The sequence below is a fragment of the Sorex araneus genome, chromosome 2 (genome assembly GCF_027595985.1).
Source record: "Sorex araneus isolate mSorAra2 chromosome 2, mSorAra2.pri, whole genome shotgun sequence".
Taxonomy (NCBI): domain Eukaryota; kingdom Metazoa; phylum Chordata; class Mammalia; order Eulipotyphla; family Soricidae; genus Sorex; species Sorex araneus.
In genome coordinates, this window is record NC_073303.1 from 361563896 (window position 1) to 361589879 (window position 25984).

A 25984-nucleotide genomic window follows, 5' to 3' on the forward strand; every position below is an offset into this window, starting at 1 on the left:
CCACTCACCTTGCACTTGGCCTATCTGGATTCAATTCCAGCGTTCCCCAAGAGTAATTCCCAGCATTACCAAGAGTAATTCCTGAGCAAAAAGCCAGGAGTAGGCCCTGAGCATTGTTGGGTATAGCCCAGAAACCAAGAGAAAATAAAAAGATTTCTTATGCAAGTATTATCAGTGGCCTTTACCGGGTAGATTAAGACAAATGAGTTGTGGGTAAGCTACTATGCAGTATGGACACTAAAGCTCTGCCAGCCTTATCTAGCAATTTCAACAGCACCCGCACTTGGTGTGTGAGATCTGGGAATTAATCTCTGTTCTTCAGGCTTTCCAGAAGTTGTGATTCTCATGCTGAGTTGAAGTTATATTCTTTGCAGAAAAGGGAAAAAAAAGGGAAATTGATCCCAATTTTCACATGGGGTCTGGTTCCTTGTCCTGGCTGCAGAGAAAATTTGAGAGAATAAACTAACCATAATGCAGAAGAAAGTACACACCGACAAGTGATGTGGGCATCTCTAAGTTAGAGCACCCCAAGTTATTTTGGGCAACTGATGAGTTGTTTTATTTTCAACCTGTCTCAGCTTGGACCATGAATCTGCCAAGCAGATGTCAAGGGAAAAGACTTATCTGGCATTATGATGTTAGATGGAGTCCAGCTTATTCCTTAAGTGGCAGAAGGATTCTGCAAATTGCATCCTACTTCAAACTGTTTTGCAAACTCACCTGTTGCAGAACAGGTATATCCCACTGTTGGCAAAGGGCACAGGCTGGACTCCATCTGTGATCATTAACAGGATATGTGTATACCTCTGTCTATATGCATATATTTGCGTGAATATTTAAATTTCTTGGTTTTAAATATTTAAATTTCTTGAAATTTCCTGCCAAAGTCAGACACCTGACTGCCTGTCTCACAGAGGTCAGAAATTTCTTTTAAAACCCTACTAGAGAATCTAGGTAAGATCTGACCTGTCTGTGTCAAATTAAGGATAAGTAAAAATGACCATATATGATCAACTAAAGCAATATAAATTACTTGAAAAAAAAACTATTTCAAAGCATTACAGCCAGTGAGAAAACAGTGAAGGTTTTAGGATTGGTTTAGGGAGCTCTATGCCAAGAATACCATGTTTTTTACATTTTGGGGGGATACAACATGTGGAAAAAATAGCACAGAGAAAACTTGGGTTTCAGTTCATCTTATTTCATGCCAGGTTGATACCAAGACTCTCACACATTCTCAATTCCCTCTGGCTTAAAATATTTCTTTGCCTTCTTGCATTCTTATTTAGAAGACCTCCAGTGTGCTACCCAAGCAAGATGTTTTGATCTGAATTTAGTTTTTGTGTTGTTTTTAAGGCAATAAAGAATTAGTCAATCCACTTATAAATTTTATAGTGGTGATGAAATCCTGAATCCTGTTTGAAGAAGTGTAGTCATCATTCTCACAGAGTTTGGAGATATAAGACAGGAAAAGTACATTTCCTTCTGTACATTGTTCTTGGCTCACATATACACGCTATAATCAAAAACAGTATCAGGAAAAAATAATGAAAGCTTAATTATGTTGCTTTTTTTTAAGTGGGGAGGAGGTACAAGTCAAATGGAAGTGTTTGTGCTGAGGCCTCACCAAAATTTAACTTCTAACCTAACTGTGACTTCGGTCTCTCCCCAAAGTAGAAATTTAAATTAAGCAATTAGGAGTTCCCTGGTCAGCACTGAAAAAGTAATCTACCTAGGACCCAAAGCTCTCTTCTAGTGGCTTTGCCTGGAGTAATCCTGCTTTTCCATCGCTAATGACCCAATCTTATTCTCTTTCTCCCTATAGTAAAATCCCTTTAACATGCAATACATGCAACTTTTTTTTTTTTGCCCATGCCTTTCTCCTTGCTGGTTGGGATACTACCTTGTTCATGAATAGAATATTGTAAAGATTCCATTCAAGCTTTAATGAACTCGACTGGATTTTTATTATTTAAAGTACAGGTTTTAAATAACGTATATGGCAGACACCCAAGAGAAGCTTTGAGTGAATCACTGCAAATACCCTCTTCAGCTAAAGACAATGGAAGATATTGGAATAGTGGCCCTTTATGGTGGACTCTCAGGCCATGCCCTGCAAATAAGGACAATGTAGTTGTACAAATCCGAGCATCTTCTTTTCTTCTTCACTGATTTTCTTTCCCATTGATTTTCACTGAGTTCCTTCTTTTCCTCCTTCACTTGCTGGTGTAGAGGGGAAGATACCTTTATAAACGGCGATTTTCTTAAAAACATAAATGTCTCCTAAAAAAAGACCACTTCTACGTAGTCTTCAGAGCTTTCCTTAACTTTATTGTTTCTCAAAAGTACTCAGCCTCAAATAATCCTTATGGCCAGCGGGCACATTTTGGATGTGGTATCTTCTGTCTCCTTTCCTGTACCTTTGATCTTACAAAGGTTCTTCCGTTTGCAATGCGGCACCCACTTGAAAATGCCAACTGTACGTTTCTCTTCATATAGGCACATACTCTATTCTCCCCTCTATATTCACACCTCTACGAAAGTAACTTCACTTCCTTAGAAAAACATTGATTTCTGCATTTTGTTTCACTGCTTATTTAATGCAAAACACTTGAAAGGTATTATAAATGGTCAAATGAGCATGACATGCCACACGCTAGATTCTGAGTGTCAACATCATGATTAGAAGTCCCATAAATGTCTGTTTTCTTTCACATCCAATGACAAGGCCTTGTCTGTGTCTCCTTCTGCAGCCCCGACCTCTGCTCCCAAGGATCTGACAGTCATTTCTCGAGAAGGGAAGCCGCGAGCTGTCATTGTGAGCTGGCAGCCTCCCTTGGAAGCCAATGGGAAGATCACTGGTAAGCACGGCAGCTTATTACCAGCTTTGCTCTTTTTGGCCTGGGATTACTTGCCCCATAAACCGATCTTTCTATCTCAGCATCTCAGATTACTTTCCCAACCGTTTCCTTCCATGTTCTTGCCCACAGCTGACTATGAAATTCTTCCAATGCTGAGCATATAAATAAATATACATACACATTTCCTTTGAGTTGCTTCCTCAATAATGAGTATTTTAATTAGGTTAGACCTTTTGTTTTACTTCCTATTAAGCATTAGGATAATCCTCTAATGGAATCCCTGAAACACTGATGATTAAAGGGAAGACAGGTCTGTTGTTTGGCAGTAATAAAGAACAAAAGACACCTAAGGATCCTGTATTTTAGTGAGGTACATACTGAAGAGATTTGTCTGGGTGAGCTGGGGGTGGGGTAGTTTCTTTCTTTGCTTTTTAGCTTCTTACTTAAATCATAAGGTTCAGAAAACACTTAATATTGACTGGCATAAATTGAACTTAATGAATATTTCACAGTGACAGATTTTATTTTGCCAAATATTGCTGATAACATCAATGCCTAATTAAAGCATCCATTAGAAGCCTGTAATGTTAATTTAGTATGAAAAATATAATGGAGTTCTATCAGGGATTTTGCATTTAAATGATCACTTTAGGCTTTTAATAGATGTCTTCATAGCATATAATTATTATGAAAAATATTGTATAACTCAAAATGTGCACATTATAGTCTAATTAACTTGAACCATTGGGTTAGTCACATGTAAGACTTAGTCCTTTTTCTCCTTTTTTTGCCTACTATTATAGATTAACAAAAATTCAGTCATTCTATGATATGGAGAAAAGCTTGGGAAATTGCAGTTCAGATGGTTCACTTCGTGTGCGTTACTTTCTGAATTTTACAAAATAGAAAGAAAATGTGAAAATTCAAAATGTGATTTAAATTTTACGAGAAGACTTGGTTTCTCTAGGAAATTGCTCTTAGAACAGCATTCAACAGAATTTTCATTTGCACTGACAAATGTGGAAAACAGTGGAAGCACATAAAATCTCCCCCAAATTGTGTATGTTCACTCTGCCAAGTTCTTCTAAAGTGAAACTTGCTCAATTCTATTTTTCTTTCCACTCCCACTCATTGTTATGATCTACTTTCATTGATTCTATTTAAGTATTTTTGTAGATTTCAATTTGTTTATCTGATGACTGCTTTATTACATAATAAACATTTATACCTGCATATAGATCAGCAGATAAGGATTTTTAAACAGGAGAAAAACTGTCCATTGTGATAGGAGAAATCTATTTTTGATAAAGGATAAAATGAATCATATAATCCCCAACTTTCCACTTTTATTTAAGTAAATTTTATGTTGTAGTCAATGTAAACAATAGAATGTGTTCTCAACTCTGAAAGGAAGCTTTTCTTTTACTTTCCAAGGGATGAAGTGAAAGTCTTTCTCATGTTAAGAACTGCAAATTAAACTAATAATAATAACATGGGACCCATTGCTCATTGATTTGTTCGAGCGGGCACCAGTAAGGTCTTTCATTGAGAGACTTATTGTTACTGTTTTTGGCATATGCAAATTAAACTAGCCAATAAAAATCTGTGTACCAAAATCACAGTACATTTCTAAGAAAACTTGTTCATATATTTAGTTTTATAGTTATTTAGAATTGAACAATCAGTGGTTCTTACTACTGTTAAAAAGAAAAAGAAAGAAATCAACTGGGTACATTTAAGTTCTTATTGGCTTCATTCAGTGGTTCATAAGCCAGCCAGTATAATATCTAAATTAATAATAAATTATTTACTAATATAAAAGAAACTCCAAGGAACTGGTTCAAAGTAAAATCTTTTGTAGACAGACGAAAACTGGATGAGGAAGATGTGTTCAGAAAAGGCAAATTGTTTGTGGCAAGGTCACCTTCCTATCGGGGTTGGCAGTACTCTGCCAGGCAGATTGCTAGACCAATGCTAACCAATTCACTCCAGATTGACTAAGGATTTCATTCCTGGGGACTAGAAATATATTACACACATATTGCTGGTTGCAGCTTGGAGGACCCTGAATTGCCGCTGGCCTTGGGTGGCCAGGCCTGAGCTCCAGTATAGCATCCTCTGGCTCTTGTACTGACCTTTGCTGCAGCTGACTGAAAATACACAGGGAGGTCCCAGGGCCTTCCAAGTACAATTTGCAAGTCTGCAAAAAAGGAAAGTGATGCATTCCTGGTAGCTAAAACTGTAACTTTTAAGTCTCAACTTGCTAAATTGAGACAGCATAAATGACTCCATCTTAGACTTGATGCGTCTTTTTTATTTTCTAACAGTACAAGAAACCCACTTGTTTATCCTGGTCAAGTGCTTCAGCCTTGCACAGTTTCCCTAAGTCACAGAGAGATGTAAATCTTGAGCATGCCCAGATGTCCCCTCTCCAAAAGACCTAAAGCACACACAAAAGTAGCATCTAACAAATATGAAACAAAATTATCCTCACTTAATAAGAACAGGAGAAGAATCGGAAAATTTGCGATTCATGAGGGAGAGAATGAAAGCAGGGGGAAGATTTTTAATATTTATATAGTATAGGAGGTAATCCTGTTTATCTTTAATGGCCAGTTCATTTACTAAAACCAAGTTGCAATTATGATATGGAGATATTTGTTACTTATTTCCCAGGGAGCACACACTTAGAATCCTTTTGACAACTGTTTCATGAGTATTTTGAATTTTTTTTTTTGCATTCAAATCAATTTCAGAAAATTAGCACTGCATTATTGCACTGTCGTCCCACTGTTCATCGATTTGCTCAAGCAGGCACCAGTAACATCTCCATTGTGAGACTTGTTGTTACTGTTTTTGGCATATTCAATACACCACTGGAAGCTTGCCAGGCTCTGCCTTGCGGGTGGGATACTCTTGGTAGCTTGCCGGGCTCTCCAAGAGGAATGGAGGACTGAAACCCAGATCAGCCACATGCAAGGCAAACGCCCTGCCCACTGTGCTATCGCTCCAGTCCATAATATTAAGTACCAATATTAAGTTAGGAAACTTTTCGTTTGTTTTGGTTTTGCTTTTGGAGCCACACCCCAGGTGCTCAGGACCTATTCCTGGCTCTGTGCTTAAGGATCACTCTAGTGGGGCTCAAGGGGCCCCTATGAGGTGCCGGGGATAGAACTAAGGTCACAGGTACAAGGCAAGTGCCCTAGCCATTGTACTAGCTCTCTAGCCTCCACAAACCGAATGTGTGAATCAGGAGGAAATGAGTAAAATTTCCAGAAAAGTAAGATAATAAAATTTGCAGACTACCGAATCCTAGTGACAGGTTCAATTTGCTACCCTCCATTTCTGATGAAAGTGCAAAGGAAAATGTGAGCTGTTTTCTACCGTGACGGGACACCTCTGTGCCAGGCTGACAGGCTGTGCTCTGAGCCTCCCCGTGACCACCTTCACTTCCTAAATCCTTGCCTGCAGACAAGAGTAGAACACCAGACTCCAGGGGGAGACATCTGCAAAAGTCCTTGAACCTCCCTGAGCCAGACTTTCTCACTGTCAAGGACAGTGATAGAGGCGCTTTTGTAGAATTGTTGAGTGCTAAGAAAAATCCCCCACATCCATCAAGCATTGAAACAAATTAGCTATTATTTGTGTTATTTTGAGAGTATTGTTTAATTAAAATTATTCTGGGGGAGGCTGTGCTAATGTGCTTTGCATGGCACCCAAATAATCAATTTGTGAATAAACACACTTTCAAGAGATTAAACCCCCAAAGGACAATGAAGGAGGAATCTGAATAATTTCAGTGCCTGAATTCCTTGAGCATTAACTGGCAATTCAGGGATTTAAACTGACATTGTCAGAAGAAAATGGCTTAAAAGAAATTAAGCATTAATTATATGCTTAGCATTCTGATAAGCACGTTAGTGTTACAGCAAATGATCATATATATCTGTTATCCTGAAATTAAAAGATGAGAGATTTCTGAGGGAAATAACTTCTCCAAAGTCAAATGCCCCCAATGTAGCAGAACTCACATCTAAAACAGAGGCTTATACCCTTTACACTGTTTTGCCCCAACTTATTAATATTCTGCTGGTTCAAATGAGTGATTATCAACTGATTTGAACGATCTAACTTATCTGTGAGAATATTGATTGAGTATGATATTTTTTAAAAGCCCCCCACTCCTATATTTTATGTAAAACTGGTGTTGAGAAACATTGATTTAGAAAAATGCTGCATCGAATTCTTTTTAAGACCACAGGTCAGGGTTAGGTCTTCGGTTGTTTTCCTTATCAATGTTATCTAATTGCTAAGGTCATACTCTTTGTTCCTTTGTTACTCAATGCTCTAGACCATTGCTTTTTAAACTGTGGGTGGCAACCCCATTAATATAAGGTCACATAACTGAAATTAGCATCATAAAAAAACTTGGCAACAGTAAGAGGTTTCAAAAAGTGCAGCCACCAAATATTAGTTCAAAATCAACACTGTAATAAGCCCGAGTGTTCCTGGCAGCACTAGTTCTAGTTGCATTTCTGGGCAATCAGGAGTGTGAAGGGAGGAAAAAAATGTCTAGCCCTGCTCTAGAACATAGACTTCCAAATGGAAATATTTGGCTTACCACCCACTCTTCAGAAAGGAAAAATTCCTCAGCACCCAGCCTTCAGAAAATCAATCTTAACTGAACAGAAGAATGCAGTACCCCATTGCACCAACACTGCTACTATCCCCCATATTGGTCCAACTACTCCTGGTGGGTGTTGACACCCACTTTGGGAAACACTATTCTAGACCGACCAACTCCTCTTCCGTTGAGTTCTCTTTAAACATAAAATCAGCTCCTCACTTTTTTTCTTGTTTCCAGGCTATAACTCACCAATCTCATTAGTAGCTATTTCTTCATATGTTTTTTTTTTAGCCCCCTTGCGAGAATAGTTTAATAGCAATCTGGACATTCTTTCACAATTAAGTAAAGACATTACTATACTTAGCAACTTTCATCCAGGATTGCAATGAAACTGTTTTTTCACTAAAAGAATCTTTCTATACTCTTAATTATTGCTGCCCTGAACAGAGATCTTATTCTATTTGCATTTTTTTTCTGGAAAGGTCACTATACTATAACCAGGATTCAGTGGATATGCCTTTAAGTCTCTAAAATTGGTATTTTTTTGTCCATGGTTTTCCAATTATACACATTCTACTGCATAGTGTGTATTTCTACTTGCCTATCTTAATGCCCCCTCTTTATATAACATAATTCTCTGCCCCTTTCTTTTTTGTTGGTCTACTATTCATTCTAAATGGACAATGAACTATTACTTTATCTAATAGATTGAAAGACCGTCTCAGATTGTGAAGCTATAAGTTATTCACTCTAGAATCAAAACTAAGTATTCTTCCCCCCCCCATTTTTACTAATGTCTTTAAAGTTTACTACTATAGTGTCTTTAAAATTTACTACACTGCGTAAGAAAGTAGTTATCTTGTTGTTTTTTTTTTCTTTTTGGGTCACACCTGGTGATGCACAGGTGTTACTCCTGGTTCTGCACTCAGGAATCACCATTGGCGGTGCTCAGAGGACCATATGGGATGCTGGGAATCAAACCCGGGTCGTCACGTGCTAGGCAAATGGCCTACCTGCTGTGCTATTGCTCCAGCCCCAATCTTAAATTTTTTTCTGTCCATCTCCATTTCGTGTAATTATGAGGTCACTGGTCACTGTCACCATCATCCTATTACTCATTGATTTGTTCAAGTGGGCACCAGTAATGTCTCTCATTGTGAGACTTATTGTTACTGGTTTTGGGCATATCGAATACGCCACAGGTAGCTTGCTAGGCTCTGCCGTGTGGGCACGATACTCTCGGTAGCTTGCCGGGCTTTCTGAGAGGGGTGGAGGAATCGAATCCGGGCAGGCTGTGTGAATGGCAAACACCCTACCGCTGTGCTATCACTCCAGCCCATAATTATGAGAGAAAATCTAAATGCTTATGGTAAAAGATTGAAAGATCTATGAGGACAGGTTTCAGATTTTGGTCAGTTTTTTCCTTATGATAGCAATATTTTTTAATTCACTTGGGAACTAATATTTGGTGTCACATGCTATTAAATCTATTTATCTTAAACAGAAGTTCTATCTCTCTAAATGAGACACTTCCTTGAGCTTTTTTATGTGTGTATCATATCTGGCCATTTCTAAGTAACTATTAAATAGAAATAATATAATAGAAATATATTTGTGTGTTATGCTTTTAAACTATATTAAAAGTTGTTTTTAGATCAGAAATTTGGCATGAACTTTGCAAGTTACTCAAGGTTGCAAAGATAGTAAACAGGAGAACTATAGCTGTGGTCTATTTTTTCTGAACCAGAAGGAAGAAATGAGTACTTATTTCTTCTGTATCTATTGTATGTATGGGTATCATAGTTAATAGATATAAAGCCTTCACTGAGCTGAGGTCTTTGTTGAGAGAGGTCATTTCACGCATGTATATTTTGCAGTCTACCTGATCCCTGGAAGGGACTCAGTAATGAGTGGAACAAAGTTTGAACAAGGACAGAGAGAGGAGAAAGCTATAATTAAAACTTTCTGACACTTGGCTTTGAGATGCTCAACTCCCAGTTTATAGAGGGTCAGAGTGGCAGGTGTAAGGGGCTGCATTATATCTATTCAGACTAAAGTGATTTTGATGAAGGGGTTCTCTGGTGGGAAGACATTTCCCAATGTTCTGACAAATAATACAGCATTTCTTTGTTTAATCAGTTGTGGTGGTAAGAAACAAAACAATGAAATAGAAAACAGTAAAAGGCTGGTGAAAGAGACTTAGATGCAAAGAAATGAATATAAAATTACACAAAGGACTGTGAGAAATTGGTGACTCTTTTTCATCCAGTGTGGTTCCATGGAAATGAACAAGGTGACAGCTCTGTGATGGATTTCCTATCTTCCAAACAAATCAAACTTACACATCCAAATGACATATGCTTTCTCTAAGGACAAGTTTTAGAGCTTTGAATCATTTATCTCAGTCCTTAAATTTAGGGAAAAAAATAAAAAGCTTTCTTTCCCTATAAGTGTCACAGAATTGCTTAGGTATAATTTGGACTTGTCAGAACCTGATTCTTAAACCTCAGCTTCTTTACTTACTTAATTTTATGACTATTTATTTTATATGTTTGAGGAGAGGGCTCCCAACCAGTGCTCAAGGGATCCAGGGTCAACTCTCCCCAATATCTGGACAATGGGATCTATAACTCATCCTGAGGTTGTGGTGCTTCTCAGGGTCTGTGGTGCTGAAGATGTGGAGGGCCCCTGAATTGTCCTTGTGTGGGGGTCTTCACGTCCTTAGCCAGTGAAGGCCAGAGTCCATGTGTTGCTGGGAATTAAACCCCGGTTGATTCTAGCATTCACTCTAAGCACTGTACTATCTTCCATTCTTTGAAACTATTGTCTTTAACATTGCACAATTAAATAATTTTTACACAGAAGCAAAGCAGAAAAATGTAAATATGCTATTCATTTGATAAAGGAAGAAAGGCAGAACTGGGGCAACTGAGCAGAAATGAGAGCTCAGTTTTTCTAAACTTTGCTTCATTGACACTTAGAACAGTTCATGGAAACTTTAACAATATCATTTAATGTCATCATTGCAAAACTTATGTGCTTGCCAACTGGGGGATTTTGCTCAGTAGGCGAGTTTCAATAAGTATTATGTGAAGACTTTTTTATTAGTTTTCTTGAAAAATAAAAAGTAATATAAAATTTGGCTCCTGAACTAAAGGTATGTTTTTATTCTTTTGAAGAGATAAGACATGCATATAATAAAACCTAAGAAAAACATATTACTTGTACCAGAGTCTTCCATTCAATAGATATATTTCTTTGGGGACAATAATGGAGACTGCTCTGGCTCAAAGAATATTAAGAAATTTTATTGATGTTGATCATAGAGACTGAGTTGTAAATCAAGATCCCTGAGTCAGAAACAACTGTTTTATCTGATGCTTTTTTCACAAACCCTTTCAACTAGAGTTTTCCAATTTTAATATTAACCTAAGGGTGGTATCATTTATCCTTTATAAGTTTTGAAGACATATTTGTTTTGTTAAGTCTTTCTGTTTTGGTTTGTTTATTGGGTGGAGGGGGGCATGCCCAGATGGTGCATGGGCCCACTTTTGGCTCTGCTCAGGGGTTATCACTGCTGGTGGGGCTCCCGGAACCATGTGGTGACAAAATCAAACCCAGGCCTCCTGCGTCCTAAGCATTCTCTCATCCCTGTGAGCTCTAGCTGTGCCTTTTATCTGTTCACATTTGGAAGACATTCTTATCTGCAATGCTAATAATGTCCCAACAAATTTCAATAATTATAAAGATTTCATGGTGGAAGAAAGCAGAGATGCCTGACCTTTCGGCAGACTTGAATATTGTTGGTATTACTTTTAGCCAATCAGCAGTGATGATGATTTCTGGTATTACTTTAACCTGTGGCATTTTCTATTGTCGTGTGCTGCTATCTCCACAAATTGAGCAGTTTAAAACACAACTCACTTGGTTTCTGTGTCTATCCGTCAGGAACCCAAACACATTTTAGCTGGTTCTTTGCTTCAAGGAAGCAAGATATCAGCCAAGGCTGATGTTTCATCTGAAGCTGGACCTGGAAACATTAGGTTTTTAAGCTTGTATAGCTGTTGGTAGATTTAAGTTCTTTACTGGGTGATCGTCTGTGCCCATCCATAGTATCTTGCCAAATGTCCTGTCTATCTGGTGACTCATTTCAATCAAAGCAACCAAAGAGAATGTATAGAGCCCGACAGCTAGACATAAATTATATTATTATTATTTTTTAAATCAGAGAAGTGTTCACCTTTCATATTGGTTTAATTAGCACTTTAAGTTTATTTAGATGGGATAGAAAGGGTTACAAAAGGGTCTGATTACAGGATGTATAAATTATCTGGGGCCATCATAGACTGCCTGCCGTGCATTAAATCCAACTGCTCTTTGGGGGAGTCTATGTCTTATAATTTGTGCCCAGCTCCCTAGTAATTCTTATGATTAAGTGGATCTGCAAAATTCCAACTTAGGTAGTAAATGAGTGCCAAAACAAAAAGGATGCAAGTGTTCAGCATTCATCTTAAATCTTAAATTCAAAATTAAAAGAAATGTACTTCTGGAAGTCAGAGTTTGCAAATTAATGAATCCTACAGGATTACAAGAAAAATGTATCTGGGCAACAGACATAGTTTTATAAGTCAGTGTAGTCTAAATGATGAATGATACAAAAACCAAATAAGTGTTCTATATTTATTGAAGTATATAGCAGACTTTATATTTCTGTAAATTAGGAGAGATATCATAGATAAAGCTGGGATGTCACTCAAATTAGACTTTGGTAAGTGAGTAATATTTGGATAAAGAAAGTGAGATTTGGTGGGGTGGTGTAAAGTAGAGGGAAAGGGGAACGTATGGAAACCACTCCCTCTGGAGAAAAAGTTTATGCTGAGGTTTAGGAACTGAGCTTGCTTATCTGGGAAGGGAAGTAAATCTGAGACTGAGACTACTGTCACATACTATTGCAAAGATCTATGTGTGGAGGACCCATTTCTGTTGGGACAAGTGGGATTCAAAAGGAAGGAATAAGCGAATCAAAGGAAGACAATTATTTTTAAGAATATGATTTACTAAAGAAATGTATTCAGTGCATAAGAATAGATCTGGGCACTTTTTATGGCAAATATCATTGCAGAAATGAATACTGCATCACAGCCATGCAGCAAAAGTGCATATGAGGAATTTCTTGTTCGTTTCTTCTGATAGTATAAAATAAAAGTTGTGAAAAAAATTAATGCTTTTAAACATTAAAACTAGCTCATATATTGGAAGGATAAAATGTTGGAATTTTCCAGGGATCCTTGGATTGGGGACTGGAACGATAGCACAGCGGGTATGGTGTTGGCCTTGCACGCTGCCGACCTGGGTTTGATTCCTCTGAGAGTATCCCGCCAGCATGGCAGAGCCTGGCAAGCTACCGGTGGCATATTTGACATGCCAAAAACAGTAACAACAAGTCTCACAATGGAGACATTACTGGGGCCCACTCAAGCAAATCAATGAACAAGTGGACGACAGTACTACAGTGCTCCCTGGATTGGATGATGTGTGTGCAATAATACTAACACTTTGAGTACAATACTAGCACTCACTGTCAGATGATAGATTATTGATAAGTCTGATATTAACCAGATAGCCTACAGAAATGCTTTTCTTCAGTGTTATTTTTATCTGTCCAGGTGTTATGGAAGGTGGGATGTAGTGCTGGATTCTTAGTTGGCCTAGAGAAGGTGTTTCTAGTGCATTGACAGTCCGGCTTGGCATTATCAGCTTTATCATCAGGAAAGGAGAGCAGCAGAGCCTCTGCCAACTTCATCTGACTGTAGCGGTCAACAGTGATTATTTACTTTCATAGTCTTTTCCACAGCTAGCACTTTATACCGTTTAATATATTTCTTATTTAAGCACCCACCAAAGTAAAAATTATTTACTTTTATTATTGGACTACAGTAAAATTAAACAGACTTGTTATCTATGCGTTACAGCTCTTTATGCTAATATATTAGAGCAAACCAATAATCAGGATTTATAGGCAGCAGAAATCTCATATATTTTAATGTGGCACATATATTTTTTTTTGGGGCTGGAGCAATAGCACAGTGGGTAGGGAGTTGGGAGTTTGTCTTGCACGCCACCGATCTGGGTTTGATTCTTCTGTCTCTCTCTCAGAGAGCCCGGCAAGCTACCCAGAGTATCTGCCTGCAATGCAGAGCCTTGCAAGCTACTCGAGGCATACCTAATATGCCAAAAACAGTACTAACAAGTCTCACAATGGAGATGTTACAGGTGCCGGCTCAAGCAAATTGATGAACAATGGGACGACAGTGCTACAGTGCATCTAATGACTATTCCATTTTTAGATTCCCTATACCTAAGCAACTATTTATGAAATTTGTGCAATATAAAAATATTACTTGCAAAGGTGAATACTGTACTTTATAGATTGCAGACATTTACTTATGGAAAATTGTATTTGAGAAACATGAGTGTTTGGAAGAGAATATAACTTGAGGTCCCTATACTAAGCAAAGTCGCCTTCTATATTTTCAGCTTATATCTTGTTTTATACCTTGGATAAGAATATACCAATAGATGACTGGATTATGGAAACCATCAGTGGGGATCGACTTACTCATCAGATTATGGATCTCAACCTTGACACTATGTATTATTTTCGAATTCAAGCACGAAATTCCAAAGGCGTGGGTCCACTCTCTGATCCCATTCTCTTCAGGACTCTGAAAGGTTTGGCTCATTTTCTCTTATTTCCTTTCATGTGCTATGAGATTATTATAAAATGGTTTGAAACCTGTATTGGGAATTACCCCATGCCATTTATTTTGGGAACAGTGCTACAGTGATATTTAAATTACATTAAAATGCATTCTATCTTATATGTAAATTCAGTATGTCGAAGATGTATCTGTTCAGTTATCACATTTTTTTACCATCAACCTAAGACAGATTTTTAAAAAATTAATTTAGATTCCTTTGGGGTTTTTTTTATTGATTCATGTATACTGATTCTATTCAAAGATAATAAAACCATTTTATGTTTATATTCAATAAGAATTAAAAGCATTGAACTATGTGAATGGCATCCTATTGACCACTTTAAAATTTTTATCAGAAAGTATTCTAATATAGTAAAGGAAATTTTGATGCAAGTCAGAAAATCTCAAACAAATGAATGTGTTTCAGGATATCAGGTAACAACTATTAAAATGAAATCTTTGCAGCATGGTTATTATAAGAAAGTTCCACAGGCTGACATAAATAAAAATAAGTATTCAATTTAAACTTAGCTATATGTCTAAACCAAAAAAATCCTAAGGTTCAAGTACATCTACGTAATCTTCATATGAAGTCCTTAATGTTCTAGAATGGAGTGTCATTTTTCTGGAAGATACATAGCCTGTAGACTTCTATTTAGCAATTTAAAATAATTTAAATGTTCGATAGCTTATATTTAAAGACATACATTTATGTAGGATATGTTCGAAAGAAGAATATGTGTTCCTTAAATCTGCAACCATTATGCTTGTCCATCTGTCTGAGTACTTTATTAATGCACGATGACAAACAACTAAAAATTAGAAATGCATAAATGATTGATAGTTTTCACTCAGTTGCTTGCCATACTAAGAGATTTAGAGTAACACTAAGATCTATTTCTCAATTCTCCCAGAAGAAGTGCCCTAATAAATAGTGGACTTTTGAATTCCAGTGAGTGAGCTATTCAAAAGCTAGATTCAGTGACAGCTCATCTGAAAATTTGCCAAAAACACACAAACAAGCATTCAGACTAAGCCTGCATGACAGTTCTTAACGACAGAGTAGAATTGGAAAAGAGGCAGGAGGAAGTGAGCTAATTTTTCTCTATCCAGGTTTTTAGTACTTCATGTCTAAATCAGGTTTCTTCATTCTAAATGAGCAATCTAAAAGAAATCGGTTATCCATTTTGTAGAAGCATGAAATGTAACTAGATAGTGTTTCACATATGCTTCATCTTTTACTATAGACAGTGCCAAATTAATTTCATGCTCACAACGTGTGCCAACTAGAGATATCAGGTGGAGTTTAAAATGACTTAAGGCATCCAAATGAGTGAAGCAGGAGAGTGGGAAGTTATCACAGAACTTGCAGGCCCATCCTGATAACCATCCTAGAGATTATTTAATGAAACCAATAACTTATTTGGAAATGTTTTCCCTAAGAGCCATAAAGTCACCTATTAAATGATTTTCATAGCTTGGAACAAATTCAGGAATTTGTTAAAGATGTCATAGTCCATACGAGTTTTTCCTTCTCTCTCTCTCTCTTTCTTTCTCTCTCTCTCTCTTTCTTTCTCTCTCTTTCTCTCTTTCCTTCTTTCTTTCTTTCTTTCTTTCTTTCTTTCTTTCTTTCTTTCTTTCTTTCTTTCTTTCTTTCTTTCTTTCTTTCTTTCTTTCTTCCTTCCTTCCTTCCTTCCTTCCTTCCTTTCTTTCTTTCTTTCTTTCTTTCTTTCTTTCTTTCTTTCTTTCTTTCTTTCTTTCTTTCTTTCTTTCTTTCTTTCTTTCTTTCTTTCTTTCTTTCTCTCTCTTTCTTTCTCTCTCTTTCTTTCTTCCTTCCTTTCTTCTTTCCACTTTCCTTCCTCCCCTTCCTCCCTCCCTCCCTCCCTTCTTCCCTCTCTATCCCCCTTCCTCCCTTCCTCCCTTCCTTCCTTCCTCCCTCCCTCCCTCCCTCCCTCCCTTCCTTCCTTCCTTCCTTCCTTCCTTCCTTCCTTCCTTCCTTCCTTCCTTCCTTCCTTCCTTCCTCTCTTCCTTCCTCCCTCCCTCCCTTCCTTCCTTCCTTCCTTCCTTCCTTCCTTCCTTCCTTCCTTCCTTCCTTCCTTCCTTCTTTCCTTCCTTCTTTCCTTCCTTCCTTCCTTCCTTCCTTCCTTCCTTCCTTCCTTCCTTCCTTCCTTCCTTCCTTCCTTCCTTCCTTCCTTCCTTCCTTCCTTCACTCTTTCTGCTTTTTGGGTCACATTTGGATATGCTCAAGGTTTACTCCTGGCTCTACACTTAGGAATTACTTCTGTTAGTGCTTAGGGAACCATATAGGATGTGGGAGAATGAACTTGGGTTGGTCGCATGCAAGGCAAATGCCCTACCCATTGTACCATTGCTCTGGACCCATGAATTATTTCTCATGTCCTGATTTTTGAATGTTTAGGAATTCTGTCTATTTCTGTTTTCAGGACTAATACTAAATTAGGCTTAAAAAAACCTTATTATTGTTCATATGGTAAACTAAAAGTTAGATGACTTTTTTTTTTAAGAAAAGGCACATATTTTTATTTCTTTTCCATTTTTTTTTCTTTTTGGGTCAAATCTAGCGATGCTCAGGGATTACTCCTGGCTCTGAACTCAGGAATTACTCCTGTGTTGCTTGGGGAACCATATGGGATGCCAGGAATTGAATTCGGGTCTGCTACCCACTGTACTATCGCTGCAGCCCCAACGTCAGATGTCTTGACTGAAATCTAAGTTATCTAGAAACATTGACTTGTCTATCCTTTAAAATAATTAATGTTTTAGTCCTTTGCATCTGATAATGACAGATGTCCTCAAATAAGTGAACTTCTCATTATGAAATATTTGAAGTCACAATGAAAATCTACTCTAAAGAAATAAAAAAATTCTTTCCTCTTTTTTCTTAGTTAAGATTTTTCAATTTTTTAAATTCGTTCAAAACATAAAACTTCTCTTGATCAGATTGATGTTATTTTAACAGAGAAGAAATTTGAAACCTTGTATTCTGTCCTAAAGTCAAGAAGATTCTAAGGCCTCTAAAGATCATGATAAATTATGGGTGTGTATATGCATATATATGCATATATATATGAATCTGAAATACACCATTGCAAATCATGCCCTGAGGAGTCTCTCATAGTCAGTTTCTGCAAAATTAGCTTAGAAACTATGGTTTAAGGACACAATGGAATACTACTCAACTATAAGAGATGAAATCATGCAATTTGCTACTATGTGACGTATTTGCAGAGTAACATGCTGAGTGAAGTTAGAAGACAAGGACAGACACAGAACAATCTTTCTCATGTGTGGGCATAACGAAACATAGTAGGGGAGTAACAAATGTCCAAAGGCAGCATATACTGAGAAACTGATCTTCGTAGGAAGCTTGTCACAGGGTTGGGGAAGAATAGGATGGGAGGGCACTGGAGCATTGGTGGAGGGACTGGACACTCAGGTAGAAGGTATGGGCTCTGAAATGCACTATTCATGAAACCATACAATTAACGATCTTGTAAACCATAGTGCCTAAAAAATTAGCTTATCATTTTTTTTCACTAAAGAAGACTGTTTTATAGGTTTAGCTACCAGCCAGAGAGAAAAAGAAAACACAGTCATCTCCAATTAAATTAAAAGGATATTTATAATTTAAAAGGGATTAAATTACTAGATGCTTATCTAAATATGAATCCGTAATATGTCTGATTATTTGGAAGGCTAATTAAAAGAATCTTGAACCAGAGTCTCTGCTACATAAGAATCTGGAAATAGCTCCCTCTCTGGTCCAATCCCTTTTCATGAGAATGCGCACAGATCATCTTGGAATACACACACACACACACACACACACACACACACACACACACACACGCACGCACATCTCTCTTGGTTAGGGTGCTCTGTGTCTTCCTGTCAGGTAATAAGGTGGGAGGCTGCTCCCAGTGGAGGTGACACAGAGGATTTCAATGCAGGGGTGGAGCCAGTCCTTCATCTGTGAATGAGCACTGCCTAGTGACAAAATACATGGTCTTCTTCTTTGTTGTGTTGTTGTAACAATTGGGTTCCAACATGCTCACCAGGGTTGCATGCTGCAGTGACTTGCTCACATCCTTGCTTCGGATGCCTGGTGGCAGCGGATTTGCAGGTCACATGCTTCTGTTCTGGCTTCCAGACTGCATGCTGTCTGTGGAATCAGGGTAGGGGCTGAACTCATGGCCTCAGCCCTACGGGGGCAAGGACTCTACCACTGACCTATCTTTAGGCCCTTTAGTGATTTTCTCATCAAATGCAAGCAATTAAAAAGTCAGGGTACAAATTACAATACCTTGAAGCCATGATTTGTTTTCTTTTATAAAGAGAAACTATTAGCCTTTGCCTTACCTTTGTTGGGAACTATTTATTACTAGATAACCTTTCTCGACATGTTCAAAATACCCCGTTATATTTAGTGCATATTTCATAAGAGTAAAATAAATCCAGAAGAGTAGAATATGGATGAGATTTTTCACTGGAACTTATGGTCATTTATCACATGGTAAGATATTGGTGGGATGGGGGCTGGAGAGATAATACAGCAGGTAAGGCACTCGCTGTGCCTGCAGCTGACCCACTTTTGATCCCCATATATAGATATGGTCCCCCGTGCCACACCATGACTGATCCCTAAACACAGAGCCAGGAGTAAATCCCTCATATCAGCCATGCTTGGTCCTTACTTCCCCATCAAAAAGAAAGAAGGAGGGAGGGAGTGTGCTGGGGAAGGGAGGGAAGGCAGGATGGAAGAAAGGAAGGAAGGAAGGAAGGAAGGAAGGAAGGAAGGAAGGAAGGAAGGAAGGAAGGAAGGAAGGAAGGAAGGAAGGAAGGAAGGAAGGAAGGAGAAATAGAAGGAAAGAAAGAAGGAAGAAAAGAAAGAAAGAAAGAAAGAAAGAAAGAAAGAAAGAAAGAAAGAAAGAAAGAAAGAAAGAAAGAAAGAAAGAAGGAAGGAAGGAAGGAAGGAAGGAAGGAAGGAAGGAAGGAAGGAAGGAAGGAAGGAAGGAAGGAAGGAAGGAAGGAAGGAAGGAGAAATAGAAGGAAAGAAATAAGGAAGAAAAGAAAGAAAGAAAGAAAGAAAGAAAGAAAGAAAGAAAGAAAGAAAGAAAGAAAGAAAGAAAGAAGAAGAAGGAAGGAAGGAAGGAAGGAAGGAAGGAAGGAAGGAAGGAAGGAGAAATAGAAGGAAAGAAATAAGGAAGAAAAGAAAGAAAGAAAGAAAGAAAGAAAGAAAGAAAGAAAGAAAGAAAGAAAGAAAGAAAGAAAGAAAGAAAGAAAGAAAGAAAGAAAGAAAGAAAGAAAGAGAGAAAGAGATTGATTTGCAGATAATGCATGTACATGCTTAAAGACAAAGGGGGAAAACAGAATGAAGATGAGATTGATGTCTTTTCTTTCTATTGTTCCAAATAATTCTTCCTTGAATATGAGATACTTGTTATGCTAGTTTCTTAGATGTCCTGTTTTATCTGTGAAACTTTTACCCTTCCTGGATTTTATGGTCACATATGCTCCTGACACATGCTTCTTTATGCATCCTGGAGATTTTGTGTGACACTTCCAACAACACCGTGCCTCAAGATACCATAGGATCTCAGCTAAAAATCCTCTGCCTGGGGTAATTCACTAAGTGTATCTCAGTGGTAGCTTTCAGGCATGGCAACCTAAGTCATTCCTTGACACCAAAACCCAAACCTATAAACTGACAACAACAGAACAACTACATAAGAACTCTCTTGACTCCACTGTCCCTCAGTCCCTGGTGGGAAGGATTGAAGGAAGATTGCTTTAGAAAATTATATCTCTGTGTATAAACTACAGAAAATGCAGTTTCCTTTCAACATTACTGTTTTTAGATTCTTAATATTGTGATGAAATGTATTAACAAGCTATCACTCTTCTCTGGGAAATGGGAGATAAAATCAGATAAACATTGTAATGATTAGTTTAAAAAATATTTCATTAGATAACCTGTTGGATTAAATAGAATATATATATATTCAGACATTTATAGAACATATAGTCTAGAGAATCTTGATAGAACAATTCTTGTGTATACACTATTTTTCCATCATGATTCAGAATTCAAAGTCTACTACACATTAAGGTAGCTTTTCTGGTTTACGATTCTCAAAGAATATGTCTACATAACATTTTTAAATTGTAATAGGAAGTTTCCAGTTAGCAGTAAAGGTCCAAGACTCTGATCCTGGGTCCAGGCCCAAGTCACACACAGAGGAAAGAAAGAATCCTGATAAAAGATGGGAACTGATTAAAGATGAAAAGAGGGAGCAATATTGATGTACAAAAGGGTGGCACCAAGCTATGATAAGAAAAAGTAGGGTTGCTTTAGACAGAATGTTCTAATTGTTAAGTTTTGCAAGTGTCTGTTATTTTCCCCTTAGACTCAAAGTGTTTTGGTTCCTTATCCAAGTCAGAGGCCATCACATTTATGCTAGTGGTACTTCTGGTTCGAAATGAAAGAAGTTGTAAGGAATCTCTAATTGAAAAAACGGTCCCTCTTGATGTGAACATTCATACACCAAGTGGATATAAATGTCTTTATTTTAAAAGTCAGCATCATTATTTGAGTATTGCCTTGTTTGAAGGAGGGAGCCATCACTCCTGTAAGCAGTGCTCAGGGCTGACATCTGGTTCTGTGTGAGGATCACTCTTGGCAGTGCCCTGGGGTTTACATAGGCAGCCCTGGGGATCGAACAGGATGAGCCGCATGCAAGGCAAGTGCCTTCATCACCGCACTATCTGAATTTTACCCCAGAGTATTTCAACTCTACATTGTTATTAGAAAATGATTGTTTCTTAATTTATAAAAAGGACCACTCCCTATAAAGCATTTGCTTCAAGTTATTTTTCAATTGATAATGATAAAAATTTTATTATATTTGCAGTTGGTGCATATAATGAGAAACAGGCCAAGTTATAGAGTGTTGTGCATGAGAATAATACTACATTTTTCTGTATGCGTTCCACTCAGACACATACACGAATCCAACCAGAAAATATAGTGAACCATGTGTAATGTTTGAGTGTAATTAAGTGAATTAAATACCTCCAGAGAGCTCAGAATTCAAAGAAAATAAATATAAATGAAATAATTCTAATTAATATACACAACATACATTGGTAAAAATGCCATAACACAATTTTTAGAAAAGCAGTGGTATAAATATTTATCTTCTGGGACCAGGAAGATGATTCAACGTTTTCTTTGCATGCTGGTCTACCTTTGCTCTTGGTCTATCCCTGGCCAAATATGGTGCCTGCATACTGCCAAGATTAATCTTTAGCACAGAGCCAGAAAAGCACCCTGAGCATCACAGAGCGTTGCCCACTCACAACACTCAAAAAAAAAAACACACACACACACAACAAATTTACCTCCTATATAGTTGTATTTGGTTAACAAACAAAGATTTATCTCCTATATAGTTGTATTTAGTTAACAGACAATAAGGTACATTTTTTTAAAAAATGTAGATGATATTTTAGATTTTAAATGTTATTTTTAAGAACATTATAACAAAAAAGTTTGAACAACTCAAGCATTTTCTTCACGGCTTCTAAATATATATCAAACAATTTAAATTAAAATATTTTGGCTATTTTATTTCACTTACTGATGTGAGAATTGGTTCACTTGTTAAAAGACTGAATACAAGAAAACATCAACTTATTTTAAACATATGGGTGGTAGCACTGTAGTACTGTCCCATTGTTCATTGATTTGCTCAAGTTGCTACTATTCCTGGCATATCGAATACACAAGGGTGGCTTGCCAGGCTCTGCCATGTGGGCAGAATACTCTCGGTAGCTTGCTGGGCTCTCCAAGAGGGATGGAGGAATCAATCCCTGGTCCGTCTCATGCAAGGCAAATGCCCTACCCACTGTGCTATCATTATGGTAATCACATGTACTGTTTTGCTTTTAATTGTATTTTAAACTTTGTCACAATTATTCAAAGTGCATGTTTGAGGGAACATGATACCACGCTTAGAACATATTTTTATAGAACATAATTTTAATATCTTCTGCCTGAGTATCTGGTAGAAATAATGACATTGACCTTGATTTCATAACAATTTTTATTTTAATTGATAGCTTACTATGAAGTTATCTGTTGCTTTGCTATGTTAGCTTTCTTGATGGAAAATGTCAAAGTTTGATCATGTTTTTTTTTTCCCCCCACAGTGGAACATCCTGACAAAATGGCTAATGACCAAGGTATGGTGGTATCATTTGTGATTCACCCCCCCACCCTCATTTGAATCAGTCTTATCAGTTAGAAATGTCGGTCATTATTTCGTATTACTCTTTCACCTGAACCATACACCTGATAAAATAGACAGTCTCGTGATAATTAATCTTGTTAATGAAGTTCTGCTTGGCTGAGACGGTAGCTCTGATAGGGAAGATGTAAATTTTCTTGAAAGGAAATTGTTTTGTCTCTATTCTGAAGGACCAATTAAAATGTCAAGCTTCTTTGTATGAAATAAATTTTTCGTCTCTGTCTGCACTTCTGAATAATTCACATTAAGTATAATTAAGCTCAGCATAATTTTCAAGCTGTTCTTGCACCCTTTCCTGAGCTATGGATTAAAGTTGTTAGTTCTATGATAAAAAAATAAATCATATGTGTGTTTCCTCTACAATGAGCTTCTTTTAATAAATAAAAAGAGTTAAGTCAACTTTTTTAGGGCACTTCTATTTTTCATTTTGAAGCCAGAAAGCTTTCATTTTATAAATTAGATGCTGATTTGACTTAGAGTATTTTATCCTTCTTCCATTATTTTCCTAAAAACTTCTTTGTACAGAGAAACAGGCATGGTTTTTACACAAAGGAAAATGGAGATAAATAAGTCATCTGTCAGCTCACAGGTAGATATGAATGTGCTATTGCCGTGATTCAGAAACTGATAAATTAGGATCCCATTATTTTTACACTAAGGATAACTCGTGGGATGCTAAAGAAGAAAAAGCATAGTTTTTGCTTTATGTTTTTCAGAATGTTTTAATCTTTAACAGTAAGGCAGAGTTTAGAAACACTGTTGCCAATATTTTGGGGCTCAGCATCTCAGGCTTTGAATATCCACTGTCAGCAGAACCTACTTGCAAGCATCATTTCTCATAAGGCATTCGATTATAAGATTGGGTAACAATCTTTTCAAGAACAATGAATTTTACTTTTTGACAGATATTGGACATGAATATTAAGGCTCACTGATAACAGAAGGGTGACCATATAACTGGTATTTTTCGGTGTCCAGACTTACATGGTCCTTATAATGTAACTGCTTATGAAACTATTATGGCCAGTACTTCACCCAGGGAATGAAAGAAATGAAGTTTTACTCAATAAATAAACTCTACTAAAGCTTTACATTTCCATTAATCACTGAATGCTCCTACTGGCTTCTCCTTGAAACTCTTCCTTATGATCAATATCTAGAAAATAATAATACTTGTAAAACTATTAATGATGAATAATTAGGTCAATAAAATAGCAATTCTGGCCAAATCCTAAGCTGGAATGATTAACCAGTAGAAGTGATTTCTTATTGTGGAAATCATAGACTTCTTATTGTAAATGCATTGTTAACTTGGACAATTAGAAAACTCCAAATTTTGAAATCACTTTAAAAATACATTAAAAGAAAGCAGAAAAAAATTAAAGCAAATCAGATTAAATAGCATGTTATTAGCTACTTGGGTGGTAACACACCAAACTTCTGGATAAATTAATTTCCAGCTGTGTAAATGTGTCTCTGATTCCCCTTAGAAGATTTTTGTTGTTATTTTTTGAGTTGACTATTTTAATTAATTTTATTTTAAGCTAAAATTTACATTTTGTGAATTGCTCTTTTTATAAAAGAAAAAAAAACCGTTATTCTCACCTTCTCTGGTTATTATCTCTCCAGAGATTTTACTCAGATTTCTCATCGAAAATAAAATCAGATAATTACAAAAGCAAGAAAAATCCCCAAGAATTATTGCCAGTGTCTACTTTAATTACATATTTCAACAACCAATACTTTTCTTCATCTACTATTACTTAGGAAAGTTACATCATACATTAATATTACTTGGTGTTTTATTCAGTTACAACTGGTGTACAGTTGGTTAGATGTATAGGTACTATATTTTATATCAAACAACTCACTTGAAAAATTGAGAAACACAGGTGACATAACTTGGTGTTTATAAATAAAAATCTTTAAATTATCACAAAGAAAGCATTTACACTTTACAATCCATGAAAAGCTCTTTGCAAACAAAATCAATCTTCTGAGTTAATGGCCATGTATGTATAAGAGAAAGAATTCAGATTAAAGATCCCTCCGCAATTGGTGAAAGTAACAGGAAAAGGCTGCTTCAATTGTTCTCATTCTCAACCCCTAGCAATCCAGTTGAATTTGTTTCACTGTGCCCACAGTCATACCAAGTTGCCTCTTCCCGTGGTAAAAGGATCCCACTGTTAAATTATCACAGCAGCTAAATTTCTATTGAGAGAATATTCCCTCTGTGATTAAAAAACATTTTTTTTGGCACATTGGGTCGAAGTTAACCTTGCAAGGATGAATCCTAAATAGAAAAGCAGAAGATTACATTTGCGTTCTGTGAAAGAAAGTGGGAAAAATGTTGATTGTTTTAAAATCAAGTACCTTCATAGACTCTTGTCACGTTTACTTTTTCTTGGAATGTACAATTGGACCTGAAGAATGTGTGGGAAAAAATCAAATACGTTCGAGTCTATTTAATTGGGGAAAATATTTTCTTCTGTAAAATAGTATGAAAATTACGGACAGATTCCATAGAACTTTTTTCTCTTTATATAATTTTTATGGAAAACTTTATCAATTGATTACATCTAGCATTCTCTTAACTCTCTCAATCTCAACCTATTCTATAATTTTTCCATTTTTGCAGTTCCTTATAACTTGTACATTGTACAAGTTAATTCTTAGCCTCTTCCAGGCACACATTGCTAGTGAGTTTGAAAGTAATCATGAGATTTAGAGATTAACCTCAGAATGTAATTTTTTTCCAGATCAGGTAGAGTAGATTTCCTACAATCAGTAAGAAATTGTGTGGACTAGATGAAGTCAATGCAAAGGGCACAGAATTGCTCCGCTTTCTATTCTCTTTCTTTTTAAATTTTCTGCATTCTGATAAAAACTGTTGACATGTGTTTGTCTGTTTGGTCATGTGTAAAGGTAACAAGAACTATTTTTCAGTTCCTATCATCAGCCACTTCTCTAAGAACTTAATATGTATTGATACATTTAATCCTTTAAACACTACAGAGAGATATTATTATTGCCGTTTTTATGGTAAATGAACTAAAGCTAGAATGTTTGATTTGCTTATAGTCACAGACAGAAGCTAGTAAGCTGTGAGACATAACCCACAGGCGAAGCTATGACTCCAACCCACACCACCATGTTCCATAAACCTCATTCATAACTAGCAAGTACACATACCACATATGTTGCAAATATGTACATATAATCATACAACTTATTTGACACAGATCTCTAAAGTTGCTACATCAAAAGTCTGTGTATGGACATTTTCTCACTGTAGATTTTCCCTTTCCCTTCTCTTTACAAGTGGAAGGAATGAAGATTTATCTTTCATCTGGCGTCATCTTGTTAATAGAAACTTATGTGACTGACTATGATCCTGCTAATCCT

At 36.8% G+C, this 25984-nt stretch overlaps 1 protein-coding gene across 1 annotated transcript in view; it reads left to right on the forward strand.

The window, feature by feature from the left end:
- The window catches only part of DCC (DCC netrin 1 receptor), a 1194095-nt gene that overhangs the window by 1063055 nt on the left and 105056 nt on the right, over positions 1 to 25984 (forward strand). The window contains exons 19-21 of the mRNA XM_055127868.1: positions 2754 to 2861; positions 14026 to 14220; positions 22482 to 22514. Of these exons, the coding sequence (XP_054983843.1) occupies positions 2754 to 2861; positions 14026 to 14220; positions 22482 to 22514 (336 nt within the window). The remainder of the gene's footprint in view (positions 1 to 2753; positions 2862 to 14025; positions 14221 to 22481; positions 22515 to 25984) is intronic.